A 24,031-nucleotide genomic window follows, 5' to 3' on the forward strand; every position below is an offset into this window, starting at 1 on the left:
CCTCTTGTCTATTTGCTTTATCTGCGTAACATTTATAAGTTCATCTCCTCCTGGCCTGCCCTCCTGTATCTGTTACACCACCTGATCTCCCTCTGCGTACACGTCCATCTGTGCTGCTATGACGACTGTATAACCACTGCGACCTGTCACCCTCTCACACACAAATCACAACTGTAATGTGATCACCACATGCTACACGGACAGAAAGACTATCCTGTACAAACGCACACATGAACGTAGAGCATTTTAAAGGAATAGTTAACACCAATATGAAAATTCGGACATCATTTACTCGCCCTCTTGCTGTTCCAAACCATTTTTGGGGGTGAACTGTCTCTTCAAAGTAATCATGAAATCCAAAAAGCAACTTTATTTTTTGAGTGACATTACAGTCCCCCTAACTTTCTCAACACCTCCCCTTCAACCACCTCTGGGTACATGAAAGTTCATGTAGCATGTGTGTAAGCAATCTCTGAGAAATGGGTTCTGGTTCCATGGAAACCGTGAAGTAATTGCGTTCACAAAGATAGTGAATTTCGGAGGTTGCATTTTTGTAAAACAATTATAGTTTTACTCCACTGTCGGTTAGGTTTAGGGTTAGGGTGTAAATGTAATAAAAGGTTATTTCCCATTGACGGTATTACATCGTTTACAACTAAAAATACAACTCACTTTTGGCGCCATTCTGTGAACATTTCACCCAGAAACTGGAGCACACACGTGCCCATGTGTTCAACAACAATTCCAGTTTCGGCCACTGGGGAGCAGTGTTTCAAATTTCGGTAAGCACAGGCTGATTTCAGCAGCCGAACATTTGACCTACTGTTGCCGATTTCACAGGGCGATCAGTCTGGTAAAAGAATTTAGTTTAAATCATACGTTTAACCATTTTTGCATACATTTTTACATTCAATCGTGCACGAAATAAAAATGTTCATAGGGTCTAACTGATCAGCACTTTGCTCCAAACATTGTTTGCGTGGAGTTGCACATAGACGTGGTCAATTTTAATGGAAAACGCTGCCAGTATGGAACTTAGATAATATTTTAAATTATGTTTCTGAAACTCTAAAAAAGTTGCTTCAAATATTGTTTGTGTTAAATAACCTTAAATAGAAATGTCAGCATAAGCCATTGTGCAACAGTAAAAAACAAAACAAACACTTCGCAAGTACATTAACATGTATGCTTCTAGCTATGCAATCTCGATTTTGTGCATCGTTGCATTTCAAAACCAATTCATAAAACACTCCGCAAGGGAGATTTAGTGGATGTTAGTGTGAACTGTCCAGTTCTATGGTTAACTTTTCTTTCAAGCCAACTACTGTCATGGTGGAGCAACTGTTTGTAACTGTTTGCAAAAACACATGTTAAGCATGTTCAACCGGACCACACATTGGCAATTCGCTGGCTAACGACTCGCATCTTTGTACATATACTTGCTTAAAGTAAATTTCTGGCCTAACAGCGCCTCCTTTGGCTTGGGAAGATGACGTTACTGTATGTCCCAACTATTATTTCCGACCACTACAGCCAGTAAACTTTCGAAGCTTCGACTGCATAGAGTTGCAAATAGACATGGTCAATTCCAATGGGAAATTATGCCAGTTGGGAATGCAGATAAAATTTAAATTACATTTCTGAATCTTAAATGCAAAAAATCTTAAAATGCAAAAATGCTGGAAAAAAGAACAAGCAAACCAAGGATAAATTGAATTTTTGTTATTTATATTAAAATAGCATTATAACATTAACAATAATTCTCAATATAACAAATAACAATTAATTACTCTTGGAAGCAGATGGGTAGTGCATCTACCTTTTATAAATAAGTTACGAAAAGACAGAAAAGCATAATTTACAAACAGTTATTTTATAGCTTTACAAGTTTCCAGAAGCAGTTGAATGACAGATAGATTGATTTTGGGAACAGTAGGCATTGGTAAAATTACAAAGTACTCCATACCGCCCACTACAGGATGGGAGTATTTCACTCTAATCATTACGGCTAAACACAATGTTCTTATTTTCATTCTAGTATTGAATTAGGTCCTACTTGACCATGCGTTATCATGTTATGTTTACTGCATCTACATACATAATGGTTTAGAACTTTCTATAACCTCCAGTGTATGATATTCCAGTGTTTTTGCACAACTTAAATATTGTGCGTAATACTTAAAAAAGGTTAGAAAAGTACTGTGGAAGTACCATGGTATAGTGATGGTATCAGATGGATTGCCATATTCATAAACATGGTACTCCAAGCTACTTCAACTCAAAGCTATGTCAAAAGATCAAGGTACCATGTCCAAAGATTAAGGATGATACCATGGTACTGTTTTGTAAGTGCATATACGCCACAATTTTCCAAGCTCCATATCTAGCCAGCTGATATCTTGATCTCTAATAAGCTTGGAGTGTTTAAGTAACTTGAAAATGTACAGATTATACCATTTGAGATAAATTAGCAATAGTTATGATTTGTATTTTATACTCTCTGGCAGTCCTGAGCTTCGTATCTCCAGTTGCTTTTCTCTTTGAGAGTCCTTAGAACTTTCAGTTACATATTCCAGTTTTAACTTCTAATTTGCAACTTCCAGTTGCTATTCCTTTAGTTTCTCCAGTGGGTAACAGTCAAGAGTTCTTTTCCATCCCTGACTCTTATTGGTTCTTCACCATTCATTGGCATTTCAAGGCTACTTTGACGAATCAGGACCAGTTCAGTTTCTAAAGTAGCCAATCACTGATTGGAGCCAGGTTCTTGGCCAACCAGTAATTCAAGTCAATATTGCACAGCATTTGGCAGTTGTATGCTGAATGGTGTATATTTGGCAGACTGTAATTGTGTTATGATTTAAATACAGTCTGACTATTTGGCAGGCTTTGTTTATGTCCTTATTGAATCCCTTTTAAGTCCATTTTTACAGGATGTCCTGAGTACGGCCAGCTCCCATAGTGCAAAGACTGCAGAACTGGTGGCCTCCAACAACGGCAATGGCTAATGAGAAACACAGTCCATAGGAGCTTATTTGGCAAAGATCATAGACATTTCCAGTTATTATAAAAAGGTATTTCCAGTGTGTCTCTGCTATATCCTGTGTGTCTCCAGCTTGACTTGCAGGTTTGTGGTTTCTACTGGGACTTTGGGAGCAGTTTAGCATCTTGGTCTTCTTCAGGACATTACCCTATTAGAGAACAGGGAACCAAATCTGATTAGATCATTGGTCAGATTTCACTGTGAAATAAAATGTTTTGGTTAAAGCTGTAATGTGTTTTTCATATGCCACTAATGGCACCGAACAAAATTGCATTTGTGTATGTGGCGCGACCAATGGCATGGCATTGCCATTAGTAACAAACTACCTGTTTGTTACTAATGTAAACTTGAATGAAACTTTTTATATTTGCAATTCTGTTTGTTGCCTCTAGTGTTGAAAATATTACCTAGCTACTGTATAATCCAGTGCTTTTTACTTTGTTTCTTTAATCATATTATCATATTGGCATTACATTATCATAGCTCTCATTGAGGCCTTGCTGATCCTCTTCCGATGTTTCCGTCGCCGCTTCCGTGGGGGCTGGAGAGGGGGAGGAGTTTTTGGGGCAGAGGGTGTGGTCTGAGGGGCTTTTGTCACTATGGGATAATGAAGAAAACAGAAGACAATAGGAATATGGTTAGGAGGGTGTTTGAATCGGTGCGGAAAGTATTAATCTCAAGGCAACCATCACAACTCAGCATCAATAACTTTGTTGACCCGGGACTTTATATGCTATTGCTGATGTTAAAGTGCTGGAAAGAATTACAGAATGGATGCATTACTATTTACAATACAATGTGTACGCCTCAATCACTCATCATACATCTAGCCACAGGCCTTCTAGTCTCAGCCTCCAAAGACCCACGGACTGCCCACACTCTGTTTCCTGCAAGCTCTACTTTGATTGGCTGACTTTTTTAACAACTGTTCATAGATTGTTTGAAAAACGCACCACTAATGGAATTCATTTCTTTAATGTTGATCTAATTATATTGTGGTATAATTCATTTCAGGAAACTCTGTCCAAAATGGCACAACTATAGTTATTAATTGTACATGTTGGCCAGGCTAGATGGGCAATTCTTGGACAGAATAAGCTGTAACGTAGACCAGACCTATGCGAGACTTAAGACCTCCTACCTGTTTGTCGTGTGCTGGTTTGTTGATGGCGTAACGCTTGCGTTGTATGATGATGTTGGTGATGTTGGTGATGTTGGTGACGAAGGTGGTGTTTGGTTTCTTCTTGTTGCCGTTCCATTTCCTGCCCTTGCTGGCCTTGATGATGATAACTCACTTCTGATTGGTGAATTTTTCTGACTTCTGATTGGTCAGCGTGATGACTTAGTACTTCTGATAAGCCACTGGATTGGCCGATCACCTCTACGTGGCTGTAAGTGCGACTAAGACTGTCTAATTGGCTACTGTGTGGCATACTGTGCTCTGATTGGACGGAATCCTGAGAGGAATTGGATTTTGGTTGCTGTGGTGTAGTATAGTTATGTTTCGGATGTTGATTCTCCTGTTGCTGTTGGTCATAATGCTGTTCCACAGTAGTCGTTTTTTTCATATTGTCGTTGCCGCTGCCAAGAAGTGTATGATGTTCAGATTTTACATGACGTTGTTCGACTTCAGTTTCTGTTGTGTCACTCATCATTTGCAGAGCTCCTAATGTGGTTTGTCGTGTAGGAACATCTCCTCTTCTTACATAAACTGCCGCCGTAGGTGTGTGTGTGAGTGTATGTTGGTATGTTTGTCGGTAGCCCTGTGTGTGCGCAAGTGTGAATACGGACTGCCATTGTACTTCCTGAGTTTCTCTGTCCTCAAGGTGGACCCTCTGATTGTGTTTGAGTTCATCATGGCGATGTAGCTCCTCTTTTGATTGGGTCTTTGGTGGCGTTACTTTAGGATGGAGCCGGGGTGGGGGAAGGGGTGTGGCCTGGAGCCGTTTGGAGTTTGCAGAAACAAGTGATTGACACCTACAAGTCACATGGTCTTCCACGGGAATGATGACCTTCTCATAGAATGGTTTTTGGTTGATATACTGGATTTTCGTCATCTGAACAAAACAAAGACCAAAATAATGCTTAATATTTAATATCTGAACATAAGAGTTTTGTTGCACAACCAAGTGAGCTGCCTTTCTGTCTTTTATCTACCTTATTAGGTAGCATCCCAACAATAATGGAACCAGAAGAACATTCTTCATAGGTAGCATCTCTGTGTGCCACACAAACAGTGCTCCATGCAGCACATTAGAGACGTTTAGACGTTAGAATTTGTTGTTAGCATGAGACAAAATACATAGCACTTACAGTTTGTAAATTAGTCCAATTTAAAAAAAAAAGCTAGCAATGAAAATGTTTATCAAGTTATCTGAAAAGCCAGCAGTGCTTTTCAGATAACTTGGAGTCAACATTTTGCTTGACTCCATCCGCCCCAAATTCCAAACTCATTATTTTCCCATGCAAATGAGCTTGTGATTCACCGAAAATTTTCCAGAAGTTTGCAGCTCTTCGCAAGTAGTGGTGAACCTGAAGCAAACCTTTAGCAACAATAAAGAGTTTTCCGCAAAGCTCATTTGCATGTGAAAATAATCAGTGGCGAATTTGCTGCAAGTTTGCAGCAAGATTGACAGAACTCTCGAATTTTCTAAAGGTCATCTTGAGAGTTTGTTGTTAGCATGTTGCTAAGCTAACAACAATGCAATACTTTAATAAGCTAAATAAATACATGGGACATACACATAGTTTGTAAAGTAGTCGATTTTAAATAGATTGAACTCAGTTTTGCTTGACTCAATCCACCATCTTGAGAATTATTATTAGCATGTTGCTAAGCTAACAATGCTAAGTTAGAAATACTCAAATAAGCCCATAAATACATAGAACACTCAAATATTTAATATTTTTAAATATATTGATCTATTTTAGCAATACTTTTCAACATGTTTATTGTCATTATTTCGATTGACTATATTGAGAGTTTGATGTAAGCATCTTGTTAAGCTAACAACCCAATACTCTAATAAGCACACACAAATATTGGACAAAATAGTCAATTTTTTATTAGAATGAACTATGTTAAGCAACATTTCATTGGAATAGCACGATGAATACATTTTTCCACAGTTTCTCTAAATACATTCTGCGATTAGCTTCTCTCTGAAGCATACATTCAAAGATGCCTAAGAATGTGACAACATTTGGATGAGGCAGCTTAATGTATATAAATACAACATTGCACTGCCAACCTTTTGAAACAGCCTTCATATTAGGAGCGCATCTGGGTTACTTTAAAATGCTGTCTACTTAGGCAGCTCACTAGAGCTAAGAACAGAGCTAAGAATTCATTGCAAATGTAATTGTTGTGCATATGCATATAAGTACCTGTAAATGTCGTGTTTTTATGGTGACTGGCTCACACTGTTGCAAGCGTGTGTTGCAACAACCAGAACAACGCTGGACTTCCACACATGGAGGCCATAACATGAAGTTGGCGTTCCGCCTGTCCAACATCGCACGGGTCACCTCCATAACTTCTGTCCTCACCTTACACATTGCCTGCTGGGCCACCTGAACACCTGATAGGAGAAAAGGGGGGGGGGGTTAAAGGTTTAGTGTGTATTTTTATGTTGAATGAATAGTTCGCCTAAAAATTACAATTATGTTATAATTTTACACCCTCATGTTATAAAAACCTTACTAAAAGACTACAGACACACACAAAAAGTGTGTGTCTGAGTGTGTGTGTACTATTAGCGGAGCTGAGATACACTAAACTGAAGGTGAGCTCTCAGAGAAAGAAAAATGGTGTAAGGGTTCAAATACATGTGTGAAAAATGCGAGGGTGGTAAAACTGAGCTTTAAAACGTTGGAACTTGTGTGTTTGAGGGTGACTTAAGGACATGTGGCTGGACTGGTTGCAGAGACAGAATTGCTCAAAGAGACAATCTCACACACTCAAACAAACACACAACAAAGTCACAACACCATTGTGGATGAAGATGCAACAGTCTCAAAATAATAACCACAGAGTATAAATCAATTCAGATTCTGCTAATGGACAAAGATAAAGAGATGGGAGTGTGGAAAAGAGACACAAAGAGAGGAAGGGAGGGAATGGACACAGACTTACTAAGGCTTCTGGGAAGACGTTTGTGTTTTCCGTTTGTGAGAATTTCATTCTCTGGCTTTTCATCATCTTCCTCTGAAAAAGACAAAATAATTGAATTAAAAAAAGACTGAACATTATTCACCAGGCATTTCTATAAGTGGTTCTGTCAGGATGTCAATACACTTTCAGTAGACGGCACATGCTTTCGAGATTTGGATGCTGGTCTCCCAATTCACTTCAAGGCTTGCAAACCATATGACTTCTAGAAATGTCAAATTGTAAATGTAAATGCCGTTCCTTTTTGGGTAAGGTAAACAAAATAACATCGAAACAACCATATTTTCCCAACAAGCCCATTACATCGATTTCACCTTTCACAGTTACTTGTATTTCTACCGGCTTATCCAATGTGTGCAAGTGGCTGTTTACATTTTGTTGTCAATAGCAGAGAATAACCTGATGATTTCAAATCTCATGTAAACGTGGTCTTCTTGCGTCTTTGACATTTTTGAATAAGCTGATCAGGGCCTGTGAATCTACAGTATCCTTAAGGGACGTTCTTGTACTGTAAAGTCTTATCATGTCTGTGTGTGTGTGTGTATGTATGTATGGGTATAACAGTCTTCCAAATAAGGCTCAGAACATTATTAAACATGGCTAAAATGCTCACTATTGTAGAGTAGGCCACACATACCGGATTTTGGTATGGGGAACAATAGCGCAGACTTTTGTTTGTGTCCCTTCTGTAAACTGAGAGTTGGACTGGGCTCAAGGTCACTGCTATTATGCCTGTGTGTGGCTATACATGGCTCTTTCATGTAAATATTCCCATTATCCACATACATGCATACACACATGTACACACATATACACACACACTGCATTCCAGACCCCTCACTCTTTCCTGCCTCACCTTCCCACTCCCACACACCCCAGAAAACACATTCCATTGAGAACAGGACATTTACTGGTTTGGAGTAGTTCTTGACCTATGTAGGATTTCAATGGCCGATGATAACTTGAGAGTAGGGTGGACAATGCCCAATATTATGCCAATATTTGGATGTTTCTTCATGTCCCCGATGTTGATTTGAATCATTTCTTTTTGTTAAAGGTGCACGTGTAACGTATTATGCATGTCGGTTTGGACTTACACTTACACCTAGTGGTGTGGAATGAATGCAGCATAATTTAATCACAAGTTTTCATTTCTTAGTGTCATTGTATTCACTATTCACATTTAGCCATGATTAATTTAATCTAAGAGTGAAAGGGACCAATAACAGGGCAGTTACTGAGAGCCAGTAGTATTTGGCTGGCCATGTGATCCAAACATGGCCGCCCCCATGAGGGGACCCTCTCCATGTAGAATAATACAGCTTTTATAAGGTTACTGATATGACTGGAGTCTTCATCTCATATTAGTAATTATTTTATATGTGCATTTCAACTTATTTCTTAAAGAGTCCAACTTTTTTAATGAGGAAAAAATACTTTTTACCAGGCCTTCACCATTTATTTTTGGTACATTTCAAATGCCTTTTTTCTATAATTTTAGTGTTTTAGCCTTGTCCCAGACCCAGGCATTCAATATTAAACTATGAAAATACATTATAAAAATACAAATTATAATTTTTTTTTAAACAATGTAATCTAAACAAAGTTAAATATTTACTGTGTCAACATGATTTCTATACATTTTTCAAAATGACGACAGTTGTGTCAGTTTCCTACACATCAAAACTTTTTTACTTTTGCAGTTTTTTCAAAAGTAAGTGTACTTACTATCAAGTCGACAGAAAGTGTCAGTGAAGAGTGAATAAATCATATCAAATCTATGCCTCGTATGACACTGTATTTGAGCTCGTTTTAATCTGGAGCATCTGCTCTAAGTGTGTGTTTTCATACTGTATACTGTTACATGCGAAAACCAGACTTTTTAAGTCACATTTTAAGCCACATCATAAGCCACATTTAAAAAAACAATAACTTTTAATCAATTCTGTTCTCATATTCAAATACATGTTTTTTACTCGCTATAATTTGGCGTATGTGTGAGCAATTTTTGAAAAAAGTACAATTTTTATTGTACTTGTTCAGACATTTTCAACGACATATGACATGACAAGCCAATTTGTATAATGTTTTGACAGTATGATTGACATATATGGTGTGCCGTAATTATATATCATGTTGACAGCTAAACACTTCTAATTTGTCTGTCATTTAAAATGCATTTGCTGCGGATTGGTCATATTGTCTACAGTAAATGCTTTGTAAATTCCAGCTTCTAAGTTTTAAAGTAACTCCCATAGTGTTTTGTATATAATATAATAATAATTATTATTATAATATAATAATAATAATAATATACTGTATGAGTATGCCAAGACACCACATGGACATGTGTAGCTAGATTGTGGTGTGGATTATGTGTATATTTATACACTGTATAAGATTTTTTATACTTTACCTACGGATTCTACGTCCAGAAGTCTCTTCAGATCGTCTACGGATGAGATTGGGCTGTTCATTACCAAATCCACCAAAGATAGAGGAAGAGGGTCCCCCTGATGGAAAGAGAGAGAGAAAAATTGTCAAAAACACCTACAGTACAGTATATATTAAAGGTGCCGCCTAAACAGACACACATAATCCCAAACATTCACAAACACACTCCTGTCTGGGAAAAGGATGAACTCTTGTAACTATTGTAACAGTAGCATGTTTGCATGTCTAGCTGACACATTGAGTACAATAACAGACACCTGTACATCCATACTGGACAAGTTTCTGCCATGTTTACAAAGCTGTAGTGAACACATTATGAGAGAGCATGTGTGGAGCAATATGCTCATCCTTTGTGTTTATTTTTTTCCTATGTCCTTTATTAAGCTGCATTACTCATAATCAGGTCCAAACCAAATTTGCCATGAACTCTCGATATTTATAAGGGTTTCTGTCCACACTGAGATGGCGTTTTTGTCCAGTGAAAACTGAGCTTTTCAAAAATGCTCTCCTAAGTGGATACATTTGAAAACACTGTCTTTGTGTTGTAGTGTGGGCTGGGCAATTGGAGATATTAAAAAACAATGACATATTTGATGTCATGTGATCCAATTAACCAAAAACAATAAAGATGGCAGCCCACCTTGTAGTGATGTTGTTGTGCACGCTATACACTTTGATAGCGTTTTTAAACATAACTGTTACTTTGTACAACCTTCACACCGCATTCCTTCAAAGGCGACTGAAGTTGGAAATGATGCATGGTGATGTGTCTTACGTTTCAGTGTGGACGAGTAACTTTTGGAAAAGATCTATCTAGATTAATATGGAAGTATTCTAAACATGCATATCACAATTATCATTAATTCTTTACAAGGAGAATGTCATGAAAACACGATTATTCTTGTTCTAATGAAATAAATGTCTCGTTTGTATATATGCTATTGTCCAACTGAAATTTGGAGATTTTGAGATTTTTGCAAGGTTTGTCGGCTTCATCCAGCACATACACATTAATTGGACCACAATTGGCCTTTACCCCAGAAGTCGAATGCAACATGAACAAGGTAGAGTTACCATGACAAATGTTGGGAACATAAATAATTTTCTGAAGAGCATTTTCTGACAGCGTACATGTTTTTGCAGCTGAAGCAACGAAAAAAAAATTAATACATGAACAGGCGAAAAACAAGGAATGGCAAGCTTTTTTAAAAGATGGCAAAAAATCTTCCAGGGTGTGCTGAGTGACTCAGGCGTTCCTAAGCAACCAATTGGTCCGGTTGCTAGGGTGGATAGAGTCATGTTGGGTTAACCTCCTCGTGGTCGCTATAATGTGGTTCTCGCCCTAGGTGGGGCGCGTGATGAGTTGTGTGTGGATGCCGCGGAGAATAGAGTGAAGCCTCCACATGCACTAGGTCTCTTCGGTAACGCTTAACAAGCCACATGATAAGATGAGCGGATTGACGGTCTCAGATGTGGAGGCAACTGAAATTTGCCCTCTGCCACCCGAATTGAGGCGAGTCACTACACCACCATGAGGACATTGAGCATTCCAAATTGGGGAGAAAAGGGGAGAAAATACAAAAAACTAAAAGTTGCAAAAGGTCAACTGGAAAACGTCTATGCCACTTGCTCAGCTAATGTCCTACCTTCAAATATTTTATGAAGCATGTATACTGTGCATTTATACTGTACGTGGACAGACAGATGTAGACTGTAGCTCAACTATGCAAAAACCCACTGTAGCTCGGTTATACATTGCCTGTTTTAATTGTATTGTATTTTTTTTATTATTTTAAGTAAAAAGGCAATGTAAATGTAAAATAAGTTCTCATTTGATTTCAGCAATTTTATTTGCATTTAATTTGTTTTCATTAAATCAAATTACGTATATATCTGAATAATATTAGCCATCAACCACCATACACACTTTCATCATCGGTCCTTAAAGATCCCATATCGGTCACCACTAATATAGATATACAGTAACTATATGGACTCATCCACATTAATATGCCATTTTCCTTCACTGAAAACGGAGTATTTAGGAAATACTCTTGATTACCGCATACTTTAGAAAACGCTAATGTTGGGAAACATAAAAAAAAAAGAAAATGGATTTGTCCGCCCTGATTAACAACAGTGTGAACTACTCAAATACTCAAAGGTTAGCCAGTCATAAATGTAGTCTTTAAGGTACAGTAGCAAAAGCCTGTTTAATCCTATAGACCAGACAAAGGGTAGAAAATGGTCCTGTAAAACTAAATTATGAAACATTAATGAACATTTTATGTCTACTTCAGAGAGGAAAAAATGCTACAAAAGTGTCCGCATGTCATGACATGCACAGTCACTGTCAAGTGCATGTGTGTGTTTAGCTCTATAACATATACTGTATACTATCCCATTAGGATTACATCACTCCCATTTGCCACACACCCTAACAGCAATGCCCAATACATCACCAGACACTGGGACTGGAGGAATGCTGATAGTTCATCTATGGAATTTTAAGGGGAATGGAGTATAATTATGGACCTTGAGTAGTACACGCACACACATTCGAAACATTAGAGTATGGCCATATGGCATTCTGCCATAACTTTGAATCCAGACATAGAGAAATACTGTATCCATGACTATGACTGGAGTCAAACTTGCACAAACACACCCTCTAACACACCTGCAAGAACATACCTCTGTTCCAAAACCTAGTGAGCTGCTTATAAAAGCCACCTATAAGAGCACACCCAATGTGACGATTGTTCTATCAAGAAGGAACCTTAATAATGCAACCTCCTAAAATACCTAATTTTGGCCAAATTCAAAAACACCATTGCATGTACGATCCCAGATCATATTGCAACAAGCTCAGTGAAAAGAATAATTTCAAGGTTAACAAAATAAATGTTGATTATACTGTTGTTTATGTATAATGTATTGATAAAATAGGTTACAAAGTAGGTTAAAAAGGGTTATTTTACTTAATATTTGACCTGTGCTATGCATCTTTATGCTTGATAGAGTATTGTGTTGTTAGTTTAGCATCATGCTAACATCTAACTCTACTGAAATCAACTGCGAGTCGAGTGTAGTCTTGAACAAACCTGAGTAAAAGTAAAGATATTTAATGGAAATCGACTCAATGAAACATTTTTTCAAGTAAAAGTCTTAAAGTAACTGATAATAAATGTACTTAAGTTTCAAAAGTAAAAGTAAAGCCTAGTGTAACGGTAGCCAGCTGGTAGGAAGCTGTGCAGTGTGTAAACCTCACTCCCCTGGCCTCAAAAGGTGCACTAGCGACTGATGCTAGGGGCTGTAGCATTTAGCCTCCTTGTTAATGCACCCGCCTCCTACACCAAAGACGCCAGGTTCGACTCCTGCTCAGAGCGTGTTGAGTAGGACAAGTTACACCAACACACACTACACTACAGTACTCCAGCTCATCTCCCTTGATGTTTTGAGTCGGCAAATAGTTTGCGACAAGAAACCTCAGATCGCACGACCAATGTTCATGTAGTGCATGCATATCTGTGACCTGACTAGTTGCCAGGTGTGCACACTGTCCCGACGAGCGAGAGACCGTCAATAAGCGAAAGCCAATGAAATATAAAGAAATAGCAAGAGGAGAGCAATGCCTTAAGAAGCAGGAAATAAAAAAAGCATTCATTGGATAAGTCAACTAGCTAGTAATGACTGTTTCCCGAAACCGTAGTAACTATGTCGCACATCCATCGTTCGAACCATGTTGGTTCAACAATATAAAGCTGTCGTTAATGATGTTACACAGGGGGTGGAGTAACGTCTGTGGATATTAAATCATAATAGCTCATTTACAAGTTCGCCAGAAAGCTGTTCAATGCGTCAAAGCTGCTGAAGACATAGTAAAGACAATGTAACAAAGTTTTCCCGTAAAACTACGTAACTCACTGCTGAACCACAATTGTACGATGGATGCATCATTGGAGAACTCGTCTAGCTAGTCAAGACTGTTTCCCAAAACAGTAGTAACTATGTTCGGATCACCTGGTGTAAACAGGGCTTCAGTCAGCGACTTTAGTTGATACACACAGTCATGTAGTGTACGCAATAACAAAACCGAAAACAAAAGAGACATTATGAGACATTAAGTATGAGCTGGGCGCAGACTGCAAGTCGTGTAATGTGCGCTTGGCTTAAATGACACACCCAAGCTTTGTCCAGGGATCCCCCTTATGGTTTTGATTAAGATTTGTGAATTGATTTGTGAAACGAATCATTCACATCGGTTTTCAAACCAAATTGACAGATTCAGAAGAATCAAATTAATCAAAATATTTGACTCAAATTACTATTTTGTTTCACGAATCAGGCATTATTATCACCAAACCATTTATTTTTTGGCTTGTTCAGTCACATAGGCAACAAAAGTGTCTGGAGATATGTATAAGAGTAATGTATCAGAGTAAAAGTATTCATTTTCTCTTAAAAATGTAATTGACTAGGTTTTGGAAACCAGCTATATATTCCACGTGGATAGATAGATGTATTGAAAGATGGCAGGGATCTGATTTAAAACTCACTGTCCTAGCCAAACTGACTGTGCTTTAATAATCATGCTGACATAGTGGTTGAGATTAAATATTATATGAGAGGATGACGGATGGATTGCACCACTTAAGTGGCACGCAAGCACAATAAGGTCGATTAGCATTTTATTCGATTTTTTTTCATTCATTCATTAATTCTATCCACATTTGTTTCTGTACATAGGGTGTTAGGGTAAGTATTAATTCTCTAATTCCTGAGTCATGTCTGCAAAAGCAATTTTGATTTTTTTTTTTAAGCTCTCAGGACCGTGACATGCTTAATGCCCCTGAGAGATCCAAAGCTAAATCATCTTATGTGATTCTATCCACACGTCTTCACCATTTAGCCTAGATTATTCCTCTCTCTTATATAACTTGAACACAAGACTTATGATGACCGCAGAGACTAAAATCCCATCAGCAGCGATTTTTTAAACTTCAAAAAACAGTCTAAAATCAGAACACTTTGGCTTGGAGGGTACACTTAAATTTGGTTCCATTATTTGATTATTTATTTATATATTTTTTTAGGTGTGGGGATACAATGGTGATATTCAAAAGTCGGTTTACAGAAAACATCACAAGGGGATTTAGGTCTTAGTCCAGAGTGCATTTGAGTGTTCATGTGTGTGTGGCAGGCGATTGATATGCATGTCATATAGACTTTCCCACAAAGGTCAGGATGCATACGAGGTAATATCTGTAACACAAATCAAGAAGCATGAATGATTAAGCTGTTTTTTTCTACAAGTGGTTGACTGAAATAGATTTTGGCATATTACATTATATCTATAGAATAGGGTGGCCGATGGCAAAAATAATGCTGGTATATCTTTGGCTAGTTGATATGTAATAGTATAATGTACAGTCAGCCGGTTGTTATTGCAAATACAAAATACACCTGACAGGGTGATCAGGTCTTGTATCACCTTGAAGGGGTTTATTTTGCAATAATGACCAGCTTACTGCTCATTATCCAGCTTATTACATGGCTACTAACCAAATAAAGAAATAAATGGAGATTAAATACTGATTTGTGTTTAAATTCTGTTATGTGAGAAGAAATAAATCGATGAACAGCTGAATTCCACCTCCAGTTTGCGTCAGAGATCTGTTGGTGTTTATTTTGCGAAAATTACCTTTTGACTGCTCATTATCCAGCTTATTACATGAATACTTTCCAAATATATAAGTAAAAGGACATGATGTATTAATTTGCATTGAATTTATGTTATTATGTGTGAAGAACAAAATCACTGAACAGCTGATTTGCACCTCCGGTTTGTGTCAAGTTCTGTTGGTGTATATTGTGCGAAAATAATCATCTGACTGTTGATTATCCATCTTATTACAAGATTATTTGTCCAATAAATAAATAGACATGAAAAATGTATTTGAGTTTTTATTTTATTGGCTAGCTTGTAGAGATTGCAGAGTGATACTCTGCGATATGGAGTGGTGGTGGTTCGATCCCCACAGCCATCACCATTGTGTCCTTGAGAAAGGCACTTAACTCAGGGTTGCTCCGGGGGGATTGTCCCTGTAATACGTGCACTGTAAGTCGCTTTGGATAAAAGCATCTGCCAAATGCATAAATGTAAATGTATTTGTATGAAAAGATGACTCGCTCTACACAGATGACCGGTCTAATACTCTTAATCCCCAAATGTACGGTTGTTACTGAGAAATATCAGACCGCTAGATGGTGCCACTGACCAGTCAGAATTGTGTATTCCAAAGACCAGTGTAATACGTTAAACAGAACATCCGTTTTTATATTTTTTTTTATTCATAAGTAGGGCTACAGATTTCCTGATTAATTTTGCTTCTGATGTACAAGCTCTTGATTTGATTTTGATTTTAATTCCGATTAATTTGGGTATATTTAAGTTATAATGTCCTTTTTGCTTAAATATGAAAGAAATTCTCTCTCAGCTAATGCTGGTAATTATGCTGGGGACCATCTAACTTGGTACATTATGAACATATACATTTTAAAAATGTTATTTTATCATTTTTTTTAATTTTTTATTATTTGGTCACATATTAGCTTTTTTAAATTTTACAAATCCATGCGTTACATCAGTAAATATGATGTTTTGAAATTGCATATATTATGTAGCACATATAAATCCGGCTAAAACCAGTGCCAAGCCAAATAATCAAATACGCGGATCAGTTATGGTCCGCTGTGGCGACCCCAAGTGGGATATAGCAAATGTAATGTATATGTGTGAGTGATATGTACATATTGTTCAATGTTTATTGTTTATATGCATAATTTGTACTATTTACAAGCATTGATTTGTAGAACACATGCTAAACTGCTAATGTCTCTTTAAGAATAGCATCAGTTCAGAGATAGGCATATGCCAGTGATTTACTTGCACTGTGGAGGGTTGCACATAGATTAAAATAACAATCTTGGGATTTAAGAATTGCTATCAAGATTGTTCAAATGAAGATCCTGATTAATCAGAAAATCAATATTTCTATCCAGCCCTACTTATAAGGTTAAAATTTGTATAAAATGGTTTCTTTGGGATGGAATGACTGGTCCCAAGTGTTTCTGCTGTTTTTAATCACCTTTTTGCCTCCTCTAGCTCATTATAAATGATCCTGCAATGTTACACTTGATTTACACAATGTTTACTAAACATTGCAACAAAATATTGTGCTATAAAAAAATACTATATTAGATATCAAAATGTATATGAATACAGAAAATGTTCAATATTCATTTACAAAGTTGTCTGGAGATTTTGGAACTGACAGAAGGTGAAATTAACCGTTAAAGCAGCCAATTGGCACAGTTATCATCCAATGCTGACAACCTCAGAATGTTCAAATATTGTTGGATTAACTGGCCTGAAATATATATCTACCATTTACAATAGTACAAATAATAATACTGACCCAAGAACTCAGGCCACTTTTTAATACACTAGCTTAAGGTGTACTTTGGTGATAAATGTAAAACATCTCTGTGGTTTAGGCACTGACAGTGATGCTCTTGGGTTGAGTGATGTGTCTTGGCAGTGGTGCATCTGGGATGCCAACCAGTGCACAATAACGCTGGCAACACTAACTGTCTCTCTTTGTTTGAGTTTAAAATTGCAGACATGAACAAATACAGATTAAGCATCAAATCCAGTAGAGTTTCTCTTTTATCAGGGGCCTGAGGGGTTGGGCCCTTCACTTTAGGGCCAATATGCAGTCAGGCATGTTTAAAGTGGAATCGATTACTCTATCACACCGCATTTGTTACAGTTTGCTTAAATTTCATCCTCTAAATCAAGAGAGTTAAAGTACTCAGTGAATGCAGCTATTGTCAAATGAGACAAATAAATTAAGTAACCGCGCCGTACAATAGGCGTTTGTGAAGTCAATAAGGTGAAGCTTACCTGCGCGCGACCAGACCGCAGGGACGCCGCGAGCGCCGCGAGCACCAGCAGCAGAAGCCGCGAGCTCATCATGCGCACACATCCAACTGTCTCTCTCTCTGTCAAACTGTACACACACTCTCTCGGCTGCAGGAAAGTTTATTCCAGAGGGGCTAAGTCACTTTTAACACGCAGCCAGCTGATCCTGTGTGACATTTAATGGTGTATCCGAAATATCCAGTGTGCAAATAAACCGTATTTACAGTCACCGATCCGTTAAGGACCGCATTTTAATAATAATAATAATAAACATGAAAACAGACCAAAAATCCCTGTCTTCAGCTTAAAATATCATCTTAATATATCCAAAACAAAAGTATGTCCAGTGTGTTATAATGTTGATTTTGTAAAAGAATAAAGTCATAAACATCCAATGCTCCAAAGTATGCAACTTTCGTCTAACAAGCAGCAATATTGTGCTCGTGCAGCTGTGCGCGTGTTTCTCAGGTGGTTTAATGCCCCGCCGCAGCACATCGCTCTGACTTCAGCCTAAACCAACATACCTCGCCCCCCGTAATCTGATTGGCTCTCCACCTCTTCAAGGCTGTACTGATGTCTCCATATAAGGCAAATGATTAGATTTGATTGTGCATCATTGGTGTAAAGTGACAAAACGGGAATATTTAAAGGAATACAATTCAGTCATTGTTTACACACCCCTGCAGGTTGTAACCCTAAATTACTTTCTTTCTTTTTCTTAACACAAAGTGAGAAATTGTGAAAAATGGTGAGCTCAATGATGTCATACAATGGCAGTTTATGGTGATCACCTCTTTAAGCTTCAAAAGGACACAAAAGTATAATTCAGAAGTCTAATTAATTATATACAATTATTCCACGAGACTCATGACTCATACGATAAGGTTTGGTGAGAAGCAAACTAAAATATAATGTATTATTTAGTGAAAATGTTCAATGACCGTTGATATCCTCTGCACGTCCATGATAAGGCACGAGAGCAACAGTTCACACAGTGCCCTAGCGACATTGGGGCGTTAGAGCGAAAACTCCCTTTGTTAATATAAAACAGGTCCTCCACAGCCATAGTGAAAACAGAACACAACACAGCTGCACACAAAAGAGAGAACAGAACTTACTAAACATATCTGAAGAGTTTGTAGTTGAAGAATTTATGCATTTCTATGCCCAGCCTTATTTTTTTAATGGAGTATTCAGAAATCAAACAGAAATATGGAGGAGGCTACAGGCAGCAACAGTCACACTGTGTCTAAACAACACATGATAAAAGGTATATTTTCTATTGTAATCAGAGTTTTTGTCCTAACCAGCAGTGACAAGCGACGGTACATTATATAGATCGCTTGTTTTCAATTTTCGGCATTGTGTAAGCAACTCCGTCCACTGTGAACTGGCACCGGTCCAAAAAGAAAATAAGGCTGTGCAAACTCTTCAGACATGTTTATTAAGTTATGTTCGCTGTTTTGTGTACAGCTGTGTTGTGTTTTGTTGTCGCTATCGCTGTAAGCAAACCTGTTTTTAGATAAACAAACGAGTTTTCGCTTGAACGCCCCAATGTCGCGAGGGCGCTGCGTGAACTGTTGCTCTAGTGCTCTATCATGAACGCGCATAGGATATCAATGGTTTCACCAAACCTTATTGTATGATTACATAACAATCATGAGTCTCGTGGAATAATTTATTAGACTTCTGAATTATACTTTTGCATTCTTTTGAAGCTTAATGGGTGGTCACCATAAACTGCCATTGTATGACATCACTAAGCTCAAAACATTTTCACAATTTCTTCATTTGTGTTAAGAAAAAAGAAAGAAAGTCACGTATAACAACACAGGGGTGAGTAAACAATTACAGAATTTTCATTTTTGGGTGAACTGTCCCTTTAAATTTTTTAATTAAAGCTTAATTATGTCATTTCTGCGATACTAGCGCCACCGAATGGAACTGCAAAAATAAACAATGTTTTCAAAACAGCTGTCTGAATACGCCACTCCTCTGCAGTTGTTCAAACTGTCACATAGTCCCCCAAACTAACACCATTGGTCAGTTGTGGGCGGTTCTAAACGGGTTCTCAAAACAAACATAAGACTTCTTAAAGAAACAGTGTTTACATGGCTTACTTATCTGCATATTAAGCTGGGAAAGAATAAACTATCTTGACCCTGAAAAAGTTACATACAGCTGTAAAAGTATGAATAAATCATAGTAGCATTTGTTATTTTACCTTTAATTTATGCTGATTTAAATAAAAACAAATTATTGCATGACATTAAATTAATATATACTTAATCACCATGGAAATTACTCAGATGTAAAACTCATTCTTAATATATAACATATGTATGTTTATGTATTTATAACAGTATTTCGATTTTTTATTAAATCGACTATATTGAATTCAGTACAACAAATACTAGCATAAATACTCAAATACTTAGTCAACTATTTATATTTTATATTTAATAAATATATATAATTATGTATTTAAAAATGTATATTTTTTATTATTTATTATATATTTAAGTCTAAATACTCAAATATTACAAATTGTTTTTGTGCATTACAGTAATACAAATACAAATTCATGATAATAATGTCACAATTTAAAAAGTCTTAATGGTCTTAAAATATGGGCTTCTTTTTTTTTTTTTTTTCTTTTAATGTTAAGGTGAAATAAGACTCATTCATATTCTTGGCATCTTTCGGGAAATTCACCCGATGAGACACTGGAAAAACAGCCATTTTATGATTGTTGCCATAAATAGATATTTTTAGTTATAAACATTGCCTAACAAAGAAACTGAAAAGTGCAACACATCAGCAAAGCTTTTGTGTTGTGGCATTTCCAGTTTAAGGATGACATCATGGAGTTGTAGTCACCTCAGAGCTGTTAAATACATTTGTGTTGGGGTGAATTTTATTTGTATCCTACAATGACACATAAACAAATCACACTTGAATGAACCAGTCACACTTTTCAGTTTCTCTGTACTTTTAATTCTAGCTTCAGTATACCTGAAAGTGTGTAATTTTTGTCAATGTTAAAATGCATTTTCCAATCCCAGCAAAAACATTCTATGTCGAGACGTCCCTACAAGTGAAATCCTTCCCACAATTTCTCTCTATGATACTGTTACTGACTTACATTACTGCACTTGCCAGCTCGTCTACTTTCAGAGGATTGGCCATTATGAATTTCACTATGATATCAGAGGTTACCAAGTCTCAGTGGCCCCTTCTGTTGCTGCGACAAGAAGTGACACAGGCATTTGAGCATCTCTGGGGGGCTATTTATATACCCACTGACCTTTTCTATCCACATGCAGTGAGTGATTGACATGACACAGGTTATTGTAAGCTGCATAAATGACTTGATCATCTGCACCTGATCAGAAAATTACAGCCGTTGTTCTGATACACTTGTCATTGTCGTTACTTTCAAACTCTTGGTATGGTGGTGACAAACAACAAGAATAACTTTAGTAAAAAAATAACATTGCAAAACAACTAAAATGTTTTTATTTTACAAAAATGAGAAAATGGCTGTGAACGGATAGCAAATAGTAGCCAGGAATTCTGTAAATTCACACTAAAAGTTTGTATAGTGTTATAGACTTTGTTTGAGTGCAGTGCAGCACAATTCAGTCGAGAGAGAGGGATTAGAAAACTTGACCCTGACATGACCTCTGGCCTCAGATGACCCCTACTGGTTCATTGTCACCCAGGAGTTACAATATTGATGTGGAAATCAGCTGTTGTGTTGCAAGAGTGTATACAACGTGACATTATTAAGATAAGAACAGCAAAGCTAAAATACAATATTAGTCACTTGTGACACGCAATGTCAGTTTTATAATGTCTATTCCATGCAGACAGTTTGAATGAAGACAGCAGGTAGACAGACCTGGTATGTCACCACTCTTTGTGCAAATTAAGTCTCGTCTGGTTGTCTGATTTGATTGATAAAGCCAATCTTCAGCTTCTATTAGCAGGCCAGCCAAAATTCCTGATTTTTTTGTGTGCAGGCTTTGAAGAACTTCCCCTGCCCCTCCCCAAATCAACCTTCACCTCGCCAGCAGCCGTTTTCTCTCCCTTTCCTTCTGTCTGAACAGAGGTCAAGAGAAGAATTCAAATTTTTCATGGAATTTTCAGTGAAATCCAATCTGAAAGCAGAAGGATGGTCTTCCACTGTGCAGAGGAGCTTTACAATAAAGAATTGGGCATGACTGAGGAACTTATAATACAGTTAGTAACTCACAATTAATGTTACAAAACACTTTAGGAAGCTATGTTAAATGCAATCTGACAATGATTATGATTACATTTAAAGAACTAGATTTTCAAATTTTCTGAAAAAATGTGAACGGTGCTCGACCCGTGCGAAACTTGCCACCACAATGCTAGGGTGATTTGGGTGGTTGCCAGATTATTGCTTTAGAGTTTCTATGTTTTTTTTGAGCAGATGTTATTGTGCTGTGGTCGTTAGGGTGTTCTGGCATTCTGATTGCGCCGTGAATTCGGTAACAATAGGTCGAAAGTTTGTGGCTGAAATCGGTCTGTGTTTACCAAAATATTAACCACTGCCCCCAGTGGTCGAAGCTGGAAGTGTTGTTGAACATATGGGCATGTGTGAGCTCCAGTTTCCTGGTGAAATGACCACAGAGTGACACCAAAACCGAGTTGTAGTTTTAATTGTAAATGATTAAATGCAGTCAACAGGAATGCATATCTTATTAACTCTACCCGTTAATCCAATCCCCAACCCTGAACCTAACTGTCAGTGGAGTAAAAATGTAATAATAGAGCCAAACATACAATCTCCAACTGTCCAGTAGCAGTAGTGATGCTTACCTTACCAAGCACCACTAATGATCTATTATAAAGTATTATATTATTACACTGGTTTTATGTCTTGCTTCTTTATGGATAATAATCATCATGTTGAGGTTAACAGGAGAAGTTTTCTTAGCCAAAATGCTTATGTTTGTGTTTGCCGTAGGAACACAATAGTTATAAAAAAAAACAATTCTGTAGGGTATAGTAGCCAGTGGGGGATTTCGGGCTTCATCTCCTGATTGTCTGGGAGTTTTGGCTGAACAATGGCAAGCTTGCAGCCTCCATGCTGTGAAGTTCACTTTGCTTTCATTCTCAACCCATTTCTATTAAAACTGAAGGCTGGCGAGGGGGGAGCAGGTGGGCGTGCAGTGGGCTGAGAGAGAGAGCAGGATGGAGGGATGGGGGGGGCATCTGTTTATGCATTGTATGTATTTTCCTGAGTCAACAGCGGAGGAAATGAACACAGCAGCTGTAGATATACAAACATCACAATGAGCTAGCTAATAGCAGCTGCGTGCAGGAAGGCTAATGTAATGAGCATAATAGCAGATGAAGACAGGAACGGATCTGAGGATATTGTAACAAAGTACGAACAGATAGATGGAAGGACGGATAGATTTATTGCAAGATAGTTTGATGATAATGAACAGGAGGTCAAGGAGAGAATGGAGAGCTAGATGAATGATACACTATGGGGTGCTATATGCCTGCTGTCTTCGGTTGAAATTAACAGATTAAACCAATTTAAGTGGTTTGCTGGTCCAGATAAATAAGCCAAAGCTTGATAGGTAGTCTCATCTGGTCACTAATCTGGCCAGTCTGATCTGTTTGCTGGTTTTAAAGTTTTTTGGGCACTTGTCTGCTGATCAGGCTGGAAGTCCACCTGGCTGGCCAGCTAAGCCAGCTGAGCACCAGCTTGGACAGGCTGGAAGGCCAGCTTAAACCGGCTAATACAAGCAAACTAGCCTAGGATTGGCTGCTGAAAGAACCAGCTAAACAAGCTAAAGCTGGATGGGTAGTCTAATCTGGCCACCCAATCTGGCCAGTCTGATCTGTTTGCTGGTTTTAAAGGTTTTTTGGGCATCAGGTAGGGAATCCAACTGGCTGACCAGCTAAACCATCAGAGCACCAGCTTATCCAGGCTGGGAGACCAACATGACCAGCTAAAGACCATCTTGGCTAGGCTGGGAGTTCATTTTAAACAGACCAGCAAACCAGTCTTAAATTGGCTGCTGAAAAAAACAGCTAAACCAGCCTTAACCTAGACCAGCCTAGGCTGGTTCAAGCTGTATTTTCAGCAGGGTCCTCACTATGAAAGTGTATTATAGTGTTTGTATGCGATCATCATAGTAGCAGGTCACGAGGGATTCTCAGTTCCAGGCCGGAGGAGAAAACAGGAAGCCATGGTGATGGTTTTTTCCTCTTACTGGTGTTAATGTGGACCCAGGATTCTGGACTCGACCCAACCATCATAGAGAGCCACTGAGCTTCGCTGTATTCCTAATGCTGACCTTGACAGAATCATTATCACTGCAGTTGCCTG

At 37.8% G+C, this 24,031-nt stretch overlaps 1 protein-coding gene across 1 annotated transcript; it reads right to left on the minus strand.

Annotated features, from left to right (window-relative positions):
* Window positions 1-1,745: 1,745 nt before the first annotated feature.
* LOC127640852 (putative cyclin-dependent serine/threonine-protein kinase DDB_G0272797/DDB_G0274007) lies at window positions 1,746-18,110 on the minus strand. Its single transcript, XM_052123525.1, has 7 exons — window positions 17,635-18,110; window positions 9,628-9,724; window positions 7,176-7,247; window positions 6,428-6,621; window positions 4,182-5,097; window positions 3,514-3,637; window positions 1,746-3,188 (listed from the first exon to the last, which is right to left on the minus strand). Exons 1-7 carry the CDS (start codon window positions 17,704-17,706, stop codon window positions 3,176-3,178), a joined length of 1,488 nt encoding a protein of 495 aa, XP_051979485.1. The 5' UTR covers window positions 17,707-18,110; the 3' UTR covers window positions 1,746-3,175.
* Window positions 18,111-24,031: the final 5,921 nt, after the last annotated feature.

This window comes from Xyrauchen texanus, chromosome 50 (genome assembly GCF_025860055.1).
Source record: "Xyrauchen texanus isolate HMW12.3.18 chromosome 50, RBS_HiC_50CHRs, whole genome shotgun sequence".
Classification (NCBI taxonomy): Eukaryota; Metazoa; Chordata; class Actinopteri; order Cypriniformes; family Catostomidae; genus Xyrauchen; species Xyrauchen texanus.